The sequence below is a fragment of the Grammomys surdaster genome, unplaced genomic scaffold, assembly GCF_004785775.1.
Source record: "Grammomys surdaster isolate TR1022 unplaced genomic scaffold, NIH_TR_1.0 126248, whole genome shotgun sequence".
Lineage (NCBI taxonomy): Eukaryota > Metazoa > Chordata > Mammalia > Rodentia > Muridae > Grammomys > Grammomys surdaster.
The window spans coordinates 8408968-8424083 of NW_021621048.1; the positions used below are offsets into that span (position 1 = coordinate 8408968).

The following is a 15116-nucleotide window of genomic DNA, read 5'->3' on the forward strand; positions in this document are numbered from 1 at the left end:
GATCAGAAGCCACAGAAGACGCCCACTCCCACCCGCACCCCAACCCCAAGCAGGCAAACAGGAGCCGAAGCTAGTAATGGAAGCCTACAAAAGCAATGGGGAGTCTTTCCATGCACAGGTATGGAAAGGGCCCAGAATATGTTAACTGAAGAAAAAGCCAACAACGAAGTGCAGAATAGAGGAGAGGTCTGTGCTGTCCTTCCCTGGAAGAAGACAGAAACACACTATCCCGCAGAGGAGTGTCAGTCCACAGACGCAAAAAGCCTCGAGTCTCTGACCACCGCGCATAGGTTCACCTGGAGTGCTTTCTTGTCCAGTGCACATTTAATACCACCAACTTTGCGTTATTTCCTGGGAGAGCTGTGGGCAGTTGCTCTGCTCTTCATCCCCAGAGTTAAACAGATCAGCTTTTTAGGAACTGGCCAGGCTACTGATGTAGAGCTTTACACAAAGGCCTGTAAATGGCCTCTTCCTTAATGACGCTAGCAAACCTGAAGGAGACACTCAAGAGGCATATAAAGGACTCCCAGGAGGGTACCGTGAGAATTCCAGGCGGTTGAAGGACTCCCAAGGGAAGTGGGGAGGGGTACACAGAAACTAGGACCAAAAACAACCCTTCCCCTTCCACGCCTCCTCTTTCTTGGCAAGGGAGGTGAAAAGAGCAAATGGAAAGTCTGAATTGAAGGCGGCCAACAGCAGGGACAAACCTGGCCCCACACCATCTTCATCCCCGCCCCCTCCCCCTGTCCCCCGCCCCTATCCCCGCCCCACCTTCTCACACTGGGAGGAGGGATCACTACAATGGACCCTCCTGCGGGCTTTGTGTACTCTCGGAATCCAGCTGTCGCCGCCCCGCGGAGCCCCGTGTCCCCCGAGGGCGCCCATTTCCGGGCCGCCCATCACCGGGAGTGCTTTGGCAGCCACCGTCCCGGCCGAGCCCACAGAGCCCACAGCCGCTCTCGCCTTCTTGGTGTCAGGCGATCCCCAGTCTGTCCCCAAAATGCCTGTGGATTTCAACGGGTACTGGAAGATGCTGAGCAATGAGAATTTCGAGGAGTACCTGCGCGCGCTCGGTAAGCGTGGCCCGCGGTGTGCAACCCCGGGCTCCCCGCAGACCCCACAACCCCAGCTCAGAGCGCGGCTGCCGGCTGCCAACTAGAGGGCCCGAGCTGTTAGGGTTAAATGGTGGCAAGAGTCTGATAGCTCTCCCCGGAGGTAGATAAGTCAATCACTAGAGCAGGGATAGCTTTGCTCGTTTGTTTTTAAAGGTCCGGGAAGGGGGGGGGGGGCAAAAACAAAACTTTTTTTCAAAGGAATAAAAATGGAAAGGCAAGGCACAGGTGGCCCTCGGAGGCCGCGCGCAGATTGAGCTGGAATCACAACCTTGTTCAGCTACCTAGGAACCCTGCTACCTAGGGAATCCTTTCTTCTCTGAGTTTTCTTGACAACTCTCCCGCTGCTCTCTCCGCACCCCTTGTAGATGTCAACGTGGCCTTGCGCAAAATCGCCAACTTGCTGAAGCCAGACAAAGAGATCGTGCAGGATGGCGACCACATGATCATCCGAACGCTGAGCACTTTTCGGAACTATATCATGGACTTCCAAGTTGGGAAGGAGTTTGAGGAGGATCTGACAGGCATAGACGACCGCAAGTGCATGGTGAGGCCCCTCAAGTCCTTGGTGTCTCTCACCCTCGGGTTCTGTCCTAGAGCTGGGTGAGCTCATCTGGAGGGAGCAAAGATCTGGTAGTTGGGAAACACTGTGGATCTTCTCTCCCAGCCCCAGAGTCCTAGGGTAGGCTAAACCCGCCCTTAAGGTGTTGGTGGCTGGACAAAATCAACTGTTTAGTCACCTGTGAAGGCTCTAACTCTGCCGGGTGCTCAGACACACATGGCCTCATCGAAGCTCACCCTAACTGTGAGGAGATAGGAGCTCGTTCATTTTACAGATAAAATCAACTTAATGAATTCGGTAGAGTAGTGGGGAGGGGCTTGGAATTCTTGAACTCTTTGGTGGAGAGCAGGAAGAGAGGAGAAGGCACAGGGAGTCCTCTGCAGTGTTTTCCCCAAGTGATCTAGTTCGAGGTCTCTGAAGGGAGCAAGGGCACCTTCACCTCTGCTGGAAGTTCCCTTGCCTGCTGCTGCAAAGCTGGGATTTGACTGAGGCTCACCCTGATACCCTTTCATCCTTTCACCAAATTCCTAACCCTATGGAACAGTAGGCAGTGTCCAGAGTCAGAGGAAGAAGCAATAGGGGTAGAGGAGGCCCTAGCCCCTTCAAGAGTGGGAAACTAGTGACCCACAGACCCCACAGCAGACTCCGGAAGGTCAGCCTCGGGCCTCTGTCAGCATTCTGGGATTTCTGGGAGGCCTGGATACTCTCAATGTCTCTTCCACGATCTTTAGTCCAGACCTGGCTTGTGCCTGCTTCCAGGAGCTGCCTTGCTTTGCAGGAAAGGGGAGCTTGTTACCCTTCCCTCACTTGCCAAGGGCATTTACCCATTATAAATGTATATATCCTGCACTGTGTCACATCCCACCACAGCTCAATGAAGGGATGATTGGAAACTCCATATTAAGCCAGTGACTAGGAGGAAGAAAATTGCAGGAGATTTGAACCTTCTTATGTTGAAGGCCACACCCCACCCTACACCCTGCCAGGTTCCTCTGTGGACAAACAGCCCTTTCAGAAACAGTATAGCTAAGTTCTCAATGACAGTGGATGAAGACGGTTAAGGATCACCAGGAGGATCACTTAGGCTTATCTGCTTTTTTCTTTGGGAAGCCATCAGGCCAGTATCTAAGCCTGCCATTGGAATGATGGAAGAAGAGTAGCCAGCAGGCATCGAACTCGGAGAGGCGGTGGGAGGGAGCAAACTACTGTTCTAGGATAATGCTATACATATCTGATATCCTGCATTTTTACATTGCATGTTTACATTATGATTTATAACAGAAACAAAGCTGCAGTTATGAAGTATCAATAAAAAATAATTTTATGGTTGGGGATCACCACAACTTGAGGAACTGTATTAAAGAGTCACAGCACTGGGAAGGTTGAGAACCACTGCTCTAAAGTCCCCAGGCACCAGATGCTTACAGTCAGAAAGGATGCCTTCAGACAGGGACTGCCTTCTCTCCATTGTCCTAGACTGCTTCTGGGCCACTACATGGAATTCACATCAGATATGTCTTTATTTGGGATCACTGCGATTCTGAATATGCTAGCTTGTACTTTATTGATTGTTGTTATTGATCACCTAATGATACTAGTGAGTATTCACCGAGGGTCTACTATATGCCTGGTGATGTCATAGTTTACATCGACTCACCAACTTTATGCATAGAGCTTCCTCCTGTATTAACCTTGGGGTGAGGGTTACCTACAGGGCAGAGGGAAGGGCAGAGGGAAGGGCAGAAGGAAGCGCAGAGGGAGCAGACTGCCTCGCTTGATTGTGGTCATGACACCAGGGACACACAAATTAGCAAAGCACAGTCCGTGACATCCAGGATCACACAGTCTTTGTGTGAGACAGACACCCAAAGGTCATAACAGTCTGTGCTGTGAAGACAAAGTGGGGTGAGTCATGGGCAGGCTGGAGGGGATCCTGGGGTTCTGGAGGAAGTCCTTACTGCACTAGGTGGGAAGGACTGGGGTATGGGGAAGGCTTTGGAGCACCGAGGAAAGGGCAATGACTACCTTGTCTTAGGCCTTCCTGGTAGGTGAACAAGCAAGGGATCCTGCTCAAGGAAGCAGGGAAATGCTGGGATGATGTCATTGTTATCTTTGTTGCTGCAACACTCACGGGCACTGCTCTCTGGGAGGAGGGATTGCTGTTAAAGTTCAGGGTCACAGGATAAGCCAATTTTTAAAAGACAAACTGAATAGTAAAGAAAAGAAAAAGAAATTTAGTCAATGTGGCCATCCTGGGAAGAGGGACAAAGTAACCCATCTCCCCAAGTCCATCTTGGGGTCTTGAAGTGATATTAAGGCTTAAATAGAGAGCCTGAGATATATGCATATCTAAGCAGTCCTAACAAGGTGTGTTAGTGCCCACCACTGATCCTCACTGTCTCTTCTGTAAGAGGCTGTGACAAGTGGCTAATCTCTTCCCACTTACCTCTGGCTGGCCAAGGTTTAGGCTTTCTTTTTGCCAGAATTCGATTTCTGAGGGAATTCCAGTCTCTTGCAGATAAGAGTGTGGGAGTGGGGCCTGAGGAGGCCTAGATTAGGGGCAGGGGTCCAAGACAGTCATTCATACTGCAGTGTGATCAGGACAAAGAAGCACCCCTCTTTAGCCTGGGAGGTCAGAGACAGTTCTCATCACAAGTAAGTCTGATCTGAGTCTGGGCGGATAGACAGGAAGTAGCTGTAGCCAGCCAAACAGGAAAGGAATGAAAGAAAAACCAAGGACAAGAAAAGGGTCTGGTAAATAAATGTTATTTCAGACTTATTTCTTGCTGGGTTCTGGCCTCAGCCTGAGGAAAGGGGTAGCCAGTTTCCTGGGTGCCTAAGAGCATGGAGGACAGAGAGGGATCTGTGGGCTATTGCAGACTCATGCATGATAGAAGTAGAGGACAGGAGGAGGGGAGCACAGAGCTGGGGTTCAGGGAGCTATGGTTAAGGAAGTCCCCCCCCCCCCAGCAGGGCCCTGAAGGACAAGGTGGGAAGAGGAAATGAACAGAGCAGGCCATGCTCAGTGAAGCCCGGTGCTCAGGAAAGGTCTGGGTGAAAGGAAGCTACCCTGAGAAACCCAGTACTCTGCAAGGGCTTGTATGTAGTTGTATATGCAAAACATGGCAGAGGGACACTGGTGATGAAGACCTGGAAAAGGACCTAAATGTGATCTAACAGGGCTGCAGAGTGTCCTTACTGAGCAAGGCGGAGCCAGGCTAACATTCCTCTCCAAAGAGCCAGGAGGCTGCTGGCGCAATGTCTCTGTTTCTTCCTTTACTTAGGGAATCTTATCTGTATTCAGAATGGCAGCCAGAAGATGGAATCCAGCTTGCAGATGTATTTTGTTTGGCCTGCACAGTGTTTGAGCTGGTTGCCAATGAGGGCCAGGGATTCTAAGATTTCATAGGGAGAAACAAAACAAAACAGAAACCTGTGTCTGACTGTTCTTACAAGACAAAACATTAAGAGCTGAAAACACCAAGCTTGTGTTCTGTCTCCACTGTGTGGGTCTCTTGAACACTTGCCAGTGCCCACTTTATGTGAGCAGCTTGCCGTCATCCTCATCCACCTTGGTACCAGAGGTCCAGGGTCAAGTAGTAATTTGTGGTGTTTACTCTGCAGCCCCTGCTTTGGGGGACGGTGGCATCTTGCTATACATATACTATATATGCCTGTATAAAAAGCACAAACGAGGTGCAAAAGACCATAGGTCACTGGCTGTAGTCTACCTCCCCTGCCGCCCTTGACACGGCCTAGAATTGCATGAGCTGTCTCTGTGTCCCTGGAGTTCTTAGCCCACATTTCCAGTCTGGTCAGTGAAGATCCTCCGGGACCGTAGCACAGCAGCCACCTCAGGACTGATAGATGTTTGAACCCAGTAGGTGCCCAGTCTCCTTTGTCCATACTGTGCAGTATCAGACAAGAGACCAACCATGAGTGTCAGATACAACTGACCTGCGTATTTGTCTGGGTGGGGCTCAGACAGGTAATTGTTCTTCAGCTTGAAATAGAGTCCCCACTTCTAGTCGAGACAGTCCCTAAAATCTTTCCATTCTTGTTCTCAGCTGCCCCTCTGTAGTGAGTCGATCCTATGGAATGAGACTGAGCCTCTGCTAGGAACCAGCAGTGAGCCTGTTTCTGTGTGCTGGTGGCAGAAGGGCCATTTGTCATTTCCCAGTGGACACCAGGTTGGGGTTTCCCTGGAAGAGGCCTCTTTGTTCACTTGGGTCTGGCACCGCCTCCCTTGGCTTTGGCCTGTCCTTCATATCTAGCTTTGAACTCAGGATGACCCCTCCACAGGGCCTGCCTTTCACTCCCAGCACTTGGCCCTCTGCTGCTTTCTTTGTTTTTATTATAAAAGGGAAGGGGGGAAACCAAATGGAAGAGAATGAAAGGGAAGGAAAGGGTCCCTTCCCCCACTCGGCCCATACCCTACTCCTCAAAACTTATTACTGCTACAATTTCCAGTGGGTCTATCTGGAAAGCCTAGCCACATGTGTCTATCTACCAACTGGTCAGCTGGCCAAAATAGCAACCTACGGCTAGAAGAAGGAAGAGGGAGAAGAGGAGGAAAGGGAAGGAGAGAAGAGGAGATGGGAAAATTATATTTTTCTGCACATAGTTTTTTTTACTCCATGATGTTTTTTAGGTATCTCTCTTTATCTCTACTTTCAGATGCTTTTCAATCTTAAAAAAAAAAAGCATCTGTGTTCCCTTCCCTTCCTAACTTCCTTGCAAAGGCTCACTTATGCCCATTTATCCATTCATCCAGCCAGGCATCTAATTATATATGGCAACACATGAAATCCATCAAAAACGCTGTTAGCACTCTGGTTTAAAGTCTTGCCAGCTTCCTGATCCTGTTCTTGACCCAGTAAAGAGATCTTTGGGTTCTTATGTTAACAAATATTCATGGCAGTGGTGAAATTAATGCCTCAGGCTATGTAGCTCAGATGCTGTTGGATTTGGGAGCCTTCTGAGAGCCACCCCTGGCCAGACCAGGCCCTAGTATTCAGCTGGATCTTTTCCAAGTCCTCAACACAGGATCTCTTTCATCTCCTAGCTAAAGTTCTCCCAACCTTTGAAATCAGTGTCAGCAGCATGCTTTTGAGGATTATAAAAAGAAGAATTAAAGCAACCAAACAAAATTTACAAAGTAGCTTTCAGGACTCACACTGGCTTTTTAAGATTGGAGTTTTGCAAGGCAGGAGCAAGGGAACATAACCGGCAGTGGATCTTCACCACGCCTGCACCAAGCGCTCTCCCCATGGTTCCCCCTTTGGTCCTCATAGCAAATGCTCTGCAGCAGAGATAATCTTATCCACGCCGTAGATGAAAATCTGAGGCTCAGAGAACAGGCCTCCTTAGTTCAAGCCCAAGGTTTCTGACTGATGTGTTTGTGAAGATCTCTGCCCCAAGGTCTGTAAGGTGAGCAGTGAGCATCCTCAGGATTGTGAGGCCTGAGATGAGTGGGAAGAGCTGATGTTACTGTCAGCACAGCTGGCTGCAGTGTGCAGGCAACTGATTAGACACCCGGCTTCTGCTTCCACATTTGCAAACTGTGGTATCCTGATTACTGCTCTGCCTGGCTCCCTGGAGTCGATTCTGAGGACCACAGAGATAATACACATTGCCTTTGCCATGCTGCCAATACCACCTGCAAAGTAGGACCAACACTCTTGCTGACACCGGGATGTGAGGATCCTGGCACACTCATCTAAGGAGGGCCAGCTGTTGGTTGAAATAAGTTACAACTGTTTGATTTTTTTTTTTTTTTTTTTTTTTTTTGGCCATTAGTGCTTCCTTACCATCATCTAGAGAGGCAGTCCTTGTTACTGGGGAGAATTCCCTACTCCCTTTCTGGGACCTGGCAGGTCAGCGCATGTAGCACACCACCTCTGCTGGGATGAGCACCTGCTGTCAGGGTGATGCAGGAGACCCAAACAGGTCTAATCACACCTTTTCCCAGGATGCAGTCTGAGGACAAGGGTTGGGGGGGGGGGTATGGCATAAGCCTAGGCTCTCTGTGGCTAGTGTGGACACACATTCCCCCATTCTCCATGGCTACATGGTGGCTAGTGTGGACACACATCTCCCCACTCTCCAAACTACATGGAGAAATCCAAATGAAGGAAAAAACAAGATAAGGTCAGGAATGTGGGCGTTCAAATGGAGAAGAAGAGGGAGAGAAAAAGGTTGGAATGTTATAGGAGTTCTCGATCCTAATATTATTTTCCATATAGTTAAGCTAATAGTGAAATAAGTTACAACTGTTTGATTTCTTATTTTCATCATTATTTCTTTCTCCTTAAGCCCTAAGAACTGATTTCCTGTCTCCTGTGTCTGGACACATTCTTAGACACTGATACCCCAGAGCTCCTGAGCTGACCATCCAAGTTATTAGGACAGTAGTTTTCACACACTGGAGCCTGTCTTACCCCCAGGGTTCTCATTCAGAGTCCTGGGGTGGAGCTCAAGTGCTTCTCTTTCTACCAAGTCCTCAGATGATGCTGATGTTGATGGCTCAGAGGACCATGCTGCTGATACTGTGAGGAACAGCTGGCCAGTCTCAGGTTCCTATGATGTTCTCATCATAATTCAGATGAAGAATTGTGTTGCTGTCATTAAAGCCGCTCGCTTCTGGGGAGTGAGTGAGTGATGACAGATACAGTCCTATCTTGTTGGAGGACAGGATCAGGCAATGCCTGCAGATCCTTGCAAGAAGCCATAACAGTTAGGGGTCCCAGTGATCCAGAAATGCAACTGAATGTGCAGGTGAACAGGCAAAGTATGCTCTAAATAGACAGGGACTGGCAGAGCATTTAGGTTAGGCTGTGAATGTGAATCCTGTCTCCACATTCCAGCTGGGAGCTTGAGGATTCTCTCAAGATGGGCTTACTCTCCATGGCAGCTAGGTTTCAAGAATGAGAGTCTCAAGAAAGGAAGGCAGATGTGTAATGTGTGTGACATTTTTTTTTTTTAATGAGCTCTGAAGGCACTGTGTCAGTCAGCTTTCCGTTGCTGTAACAAAATACCTGGGCTGATCTACTTAAAAAGAAGAAAGGTTTATTTTGACTTGCATACAGTGTTGCAAGTTCCAATGGATGATTAGTTGGTACTGTTCCTTCTGAGACAGTGTCAAGGTGGTAGGCCATGGAGGAAGCTCAATGCAGGGGATGGCTATTTACCTAATGGCCAGAATAAAAGCAGAGTATATCCTCCTATCACCAGAATGCTTCCAAGCAGGCCTCAACTCTTAAAAGTCACACCACCTCCCAGTAGGGCCAAGCCTTAAATACATGGGGCTTGGGGAACACCTGTCCAAACTGTCCCACCTCCTAGCTACTCTCCTGTATTCTGTTGGTGATAAGAAAGGCTCACCCATCTTCAGCAGGAGAGGATCCAGGCTCCACACCTGAATAAGCAGGGTGTAGCAGGGCTCTAAACAAACACTGACTGCTGCTTCAGGAGAGCTGGCTGTGCAGTAAGCCTGACAAGCTGTCACCATGGCCTCTGGCACACTGTGACTGCCCATTGGGTCTGAAGCCTGTTTCTCTGGCTAAGCTTTGAAGGTCTATCCAGATTGGGCTGTTTTGTTGCTGACTAATGTGAGTGAGGTTCTGCGGAGGTGGGAGAGGAGCTGCAGGAGGTGTGCCTGAGCCTGTCCTTTGTACTTAGGGTGGGGATTTCTCACCTCTGGGCCCCAGTTCAGGACAGCATCCTGTGGCCTGGAAAGGGACAGTTAGCCCCCTGGAGAAAGCCTCTTTGCCACCAAGCAAGCCAGCATTTGTTGAAAAGACCTCCTGCTAGAATCCTCATTGTTAAAGCACAGGGGGACCCAGGGAATTTGTGCCTTTCTTTTGACAATCATTCCTGTGACAATAAGCTTTAGTCCTTTCCCCCTGGGCTCAGGAGTTTAGTGGTGTACTTGACTTGGAGTTAGTTGAATACACTTGGGAGAGTATTTCACAGAACAAGGATTATACCCAGTCCAGCAGTCCCCTCTCTGGGAGCCCATCAGTCACCTGTTTGTCTAGAACCCTGCCACATCCTGTCCTTTGTGTAAATTAAACTGTATTAGAGTGCTTGTGCGCACGCGTGCGCGCACACACACACACACAGACACACACACACACACACACACGGTGGGGGTAGAGGGAGAATAATATGCTAGCTCTCCCAGGTATCTGTCTTCATTAAAGTGCATTTATATTATAAACTGTACCCCAGGATGGTACCTTGAATACAAGGACAGTACTGCATCTTTCCTTCCTTGTACCCCACCAGCCCTCCTCCTGCTTTGTCCTCTGGGGATGAAGTGTAAGCTAAACAAGTGTACAGACAAGGATGGAAGGAAACAGGCTCCCCAGCCATCTTCCCTCCTTCACAGTGGACTTGTCTTACACTCAGTCAGCAAGAGGAAAGATCTCTGTCTGACAATGGGCTGTGAGTCAGAACATCATCTTACCCTCTGACTCAGAAAGCCCACACACGGGTTATATTCCAGGAGAACTGCACCCCCCCCTCCCTGTTAAATTTGCACAAAGGTATCTGTGTGCAGTTTCCTGATAAAAAAAAATCCTTCAGCCCCCATAGACACAGCCCTGAGAGCCTTGTGTCCATTGATTGGGAGGGGCAGGCTGTGCCTTCCCACCTCACACCCTAGGAGGGGGAACCCTGCCAGGGTCACTCCGCTTTGTGTAAATGTTGCCTTTGGACTCCAGCTTTAGATAATTTGTGACTTTTGAGTTTTTGTGTGGCTCAGCGACCACGCTGTCTGTCTCCTGCCGGCTTCCTAAATACTGAGTAAGCATGGTACCTAGAAAGACTGGCTTTTTAGTTCCAGAGGCCACTACCCAGCTGTGTAAATGGTTGCTCTGAAGATAAAAGTGCTTAGGAACAATTCTTCAACCATTTCCAAGGACTCTGCTTTGTAACATCCATCTCTTCTCTTTCTGTCTGCACCGCTCAGAAGATCTTGCCTGTAACAACAACAACAACAACAACATCCCTCGATCTTGCTGTGTGCCCGGCGCAGCACTTCTATGGATGGTTTTGTTTAACTACTGCCTCTTTTCATGGTCATCTCCCTCTCCCACTGCCCAGACTCCAGCCCATTCTTCACATCTTCACGTACTGCTCCCCAGTTGACACCCCCAGGAGCTCCTCAGTACTGACAGCCTATGACCAACCGCAGGATATAGCCTCGTGCTTGTCCACTCCTTGTCACACACCTTACACTCCTGGCCCCATGCTGTGCGAGGGTGCCTTCCTTTGCTCTCTCTGCTCATTTTTCTGGGATGGTCTGTCTTGCCTCTTTTTGGAAGCATAGTTCCCCACTGGTAGAGAGTCAGGCTCACCTTCTCTGCCTATCCTTCCTTTTGCCCCAAGCTCCTTCTCTGTAGGTATATCCCTTAGGGCACCTGTGACACTTGCATGTGAGATTCTAGATGGCAAAGGCCTTCCTTCTGCATCTCAAGACCCAGCACAATGGGCAATGGGCTCTAATGTATTTGTTAGATGAGTATTAACTGAGACAGCAGAATGGTATAAAGGTTGGCATTGATTATATATAAGATCTACTCTAATCCAATTTAATAATAGACTATGTCTACCAGGTATTTTGCCTCTGCCAGCACTTTCTATATGTTATTGTTGTTGTCCTTTCAACAATTCTATGAAGACGGTGCCCAGATTCTTTCTATGTTGCATATGAAGAAACTAGGATGCAGGACAGATAGGTACCCAATAGATTTGGATTCAAGCAATGTGACTCCAGGCGGTTAGCAAAGAGAAGTGTGACTGTTATCCTAGGGGTCAGAGCTCTGAGTTCATCTGTCTTTGAGCTTTGAAATCTCACATGTCCTCATGAAGGGGCCCTTCGTGAGGCAGTGCTATGGAATGAACAGATTCACCAAGTGGCAGGGGAGTGAGGTCCATAGAGAAATCTGTTCTTCCCAACCACAGAGGCCACAGGACTCACTAAGAAGCCCAAGTTCGAGGGAGGCAATTATCCCATATCTTCCTATACACATTTTTTTTTCATCTGTGCCCCACTCTATCTAGAAGTCGGTCCTGACCTGTTAACTCTGAATCCTGACCTCCTTTGAAATCTCATCTCTGTGTGAACCGCTGCCCTAGGGAAAATTATTTTCCCCCTCCCTGAGCCTCTACTAATCTGCAAAATAGGGGTAATTAGAGAATTGAGGATAACTGCTTCTCAGTGAAAGTTAAGTGATGGGGGTGGGAGGTATGGGAAAACCTTTGGAGCAGCTGCTCAGTCAGGAAGGGCTGTAACTATCTACTCTCCCACCCTGTGAACTGTCACCTCAGGAGATAAATTCTGGGTATGAATGCCTGACCATCCAGGGAAGACATAACAGGAGAGTAGAGGGTTTAAAAAAGCACTCCATTCCACAGACCAGGCTGGGCAAGGCCAGCAGTGGACCATGCTGATGCTGACCCAGGAGTTTGCCGCCCTGCATGGAAACAGCCATGTTTGAGCTGATGCTATGCTCTCTCTGGCAGAGCTATGGTCGCTATTTGCAATGACGAATTGGAGGCTGCAGAGGTGGAGTGAGTGGCTCGTGGTCACCTCACCTGAAAGACATAGAGATGGATGAACCACAGCTTCATGGCTGTTGCAGACCACACGGTAGCCTGCTGGATAGAGATCCATGGTGGAAGGTGGCCCTGTGGGGACAGAGGATGGGCTGTGAGCACAGAGTCTAACAAGAGGAGATTTAAACCATGACCCATCTTCTATGTCCCTGTGTATCATGCCTCATTTCTCAGGCATTTGAAGCCAGATCACTCCTGGGGATGGTAGTGGGTGGCATTCTATAAAACTTCCCTGTGGAAGAAGTGGTAGCCACATTGCCTGGGTGCTTTGTCTTGTGGGAAGAGGTTGTTCTGTGATAGTCATTGAAAACTACCGGCATGGCTGTAGAATGGCTTTTGCCATCCATCCATTCATTCAAAAATCAGTTGTATGCATTTTTCTGCCACAAAGTAGTTATTGGCATCTCACATGTGGTAAGAGGATCCCAGACCCCGCTGGAACTCTTTGCTGACCTGTGTGCTTTTCCCTGGTTTCTAAGAACATGTCTTCTATTATGGGCGTTCCTTACTTGTGTTTGCTGGAAAGGTCAGCAGAGCTCACAGGTACCCACAGAAGATGCAAGCACTCAGGTGGGTCATCCTCTGCTGGATCCCTCTTCCTCCTGCCTCCAGCACTCACCACCCTTGTGCTAAAGGAGCCAGTGTACATGAGGTTGCACGCGGGCCAGACCATGGCTACTGAATGCTGTTCCCTGCAAAGCCAGGCTACTCTTCCTCCTCATGTACCCAGGGGACTGCTGGGCATAGTCCCTGACAGCTCCACAGCTGGGTGACCTTAGTCATCAGAGTGCATGTTTCTAAAGGGAGTACCGCTGCTCCAGGGGCTCTGGAAGAGTTAAGGTGAAGTGCTTAGTAACCTGCTCAGCACACTGTCTGGCACGTCCTGAGTATCCATACTGGTCACAATGCTGACTGTGGTGGTGGTGGTGATCATGATATGATGCTGATAACTTCAACAAGGAAGTCTTCCAGATGCCTGGACAGGGTTGAGTGGCACAGACCTCTAATATTCTCCAGCCGAGCCTCTCACCTGCTCCTCAGAACCTTGATCTCAGCAGTAGCCCTAGTGCTGTAATGGTCTAATCTGAGTCTAGGCCCTTTCTTAAAACGATTGGGGGAGAAGGAAATAATGTGTCAAGATTATTAATCTGAACATATTTGATTCTGTTTATCCTAAGATTTGTGTTATCATTAGCTGGTAACATCTTCACCGTAGAACTGAATGTCTTCACTGAATTCTCTTGTGCCCTCAAAGATCTTCTTATGGCAACATGTATTCATAGTGACTGCTTTTTGTGTCTTTGTGTCTCTAGTTACTCCTTGACATTTTTTAATGCCTTATCAATTTGGTTTTCATCTGTGTTCACAAAGAGTTGGCTTTCTCCCCAAAATGTACTGATTTGGGGTAATTTTAAGGAATTCCCTTAGGAGAGGACTAGACAAAGAAAAGCCACTACTTACCTTTTGCACTTCTCTGTGGGACAGAACCGAGTGTGGTCAGCCCCACCGGCAGCAGGCTGAATAGTACAGAAGCTTAGGAATCTTTTGCCACTCTATCCCTAGCGGATTAGTGAAACATTGTTGCAAGCTCTCAGGACTGGGCCTCATGTGTTAGGACTTAGGGCTTGCCTACCCCTCGCACCCAACAGCTTATTTAGTACAAGCTCCAAAGGCTGTCTTACCAGGAACAGAAAACTCTCCAAGAGAAAAATCATGTGTTAAAATCAACTTGCAGGAGGAAAGGAATCTGTATCTTTTAACAACTCACAGGCTTTACACAAGAAGTGCCAACTCACTGTCTGGGCTCTGACTTTTATGCCCAAATCTAAAGTGTGGGTGTTGGGGGTCAAAGCTGGGTCAGGCTTGGCTCTGGAGCTTGTGGACAAGACTCCCTATAAGAAAGGCGTCTCCTCTTACGACCTGCCTCTGAACCCACAGAGATAAGACTGACCCAGAGGCGGGTACAGCACGGGAGAACCTGGCAGTTCTTTGTGGACAAGTGTGGAGGAATAGAAGTGACCAGACATCTCTGTCCTTAGAGTGAGTGAGTGCCAACATGTGGGAACTTTAATAAATGTCACACGTTTTCTGAGAGCTACATCGAGTCTCAGCATTTATAGGTCATGTCAGGTCACTGACTGTCACAACCAGTACTGGTTACCTGAAAGGGACAAAGGAGTATCAAGACATTCCCAATTCAGGGTCACCCAGGCTTGCTGGCTGCAGTGCCACCTAGGATTTCTGAGTGGCTGGGAGGTGGATAATGGCTTTTGAAATGACAGTCCCTTGTCAGAGTGGTATAAAATTGTCTTCGCTCATCTCTTGGCACATGGCTCAGAAAGCTGCTGATACAGCCAAAGAGAAGTGGATCATTGTTCATTTTTAATAAAAACTTAGACTGGCTTTGGGTATAAGCAGCTGCCCTGGCTCCAGCCCCTTTGTACCTTCCTGCGGTGTTAGAATAAGAACTGTTGAGAAGCTGAACTACAGTGTAACTGTCCATTGCCTTGTCCTTATGTCTGGCCTTCTTATCTAAGGTGGGATTCTGAGTCTAGGGTAGCAGTTCCTGTTACACACACACACACACACACACACACACACACTGGCCTCCCCTCTCCCTGAAACTTGAAAAGTGTCAGGAATATCTTCCTGACTGAAGTTCCCTTACCCCCAGATGCAGATTAATTGGGTCAATCTAGGAAAGTGGATCAAACAGCTTCCAAGATGCCTTCAGATCAGGCATTGAAAGATGGCTGGCTACTGAACTCAGAGGAAGGCCATAGGTGTTTTTGGATGCTAGAGTAGGTTGTAAGAAGAAT

The 15116-nt window shown here is 48.6% G+C and overlaps 1 protein-coding gene across 1 annotated transcript in view; it reads left to right on the forward strand.

Moving 5' to 3' along the window:
• The first annotated feature begins 801 nt into the window (after positions 1–801).
• The window catches only part of Rbp1 (retinol binding protein 1), a 20417-nt gene continuing 6102 nt past the window's right edge, over positions 802–15116 (forward strand). Inside the window, 3 exon segments of the mRNA XM_028758936.1 lie at positions 802–932; positions 934–1073; positions 1481–1659. Coding sequence (XP_028614769.1) covers positions 802–932; positions 934–1073; positions 1481–1659 — 450 coding nt within the window.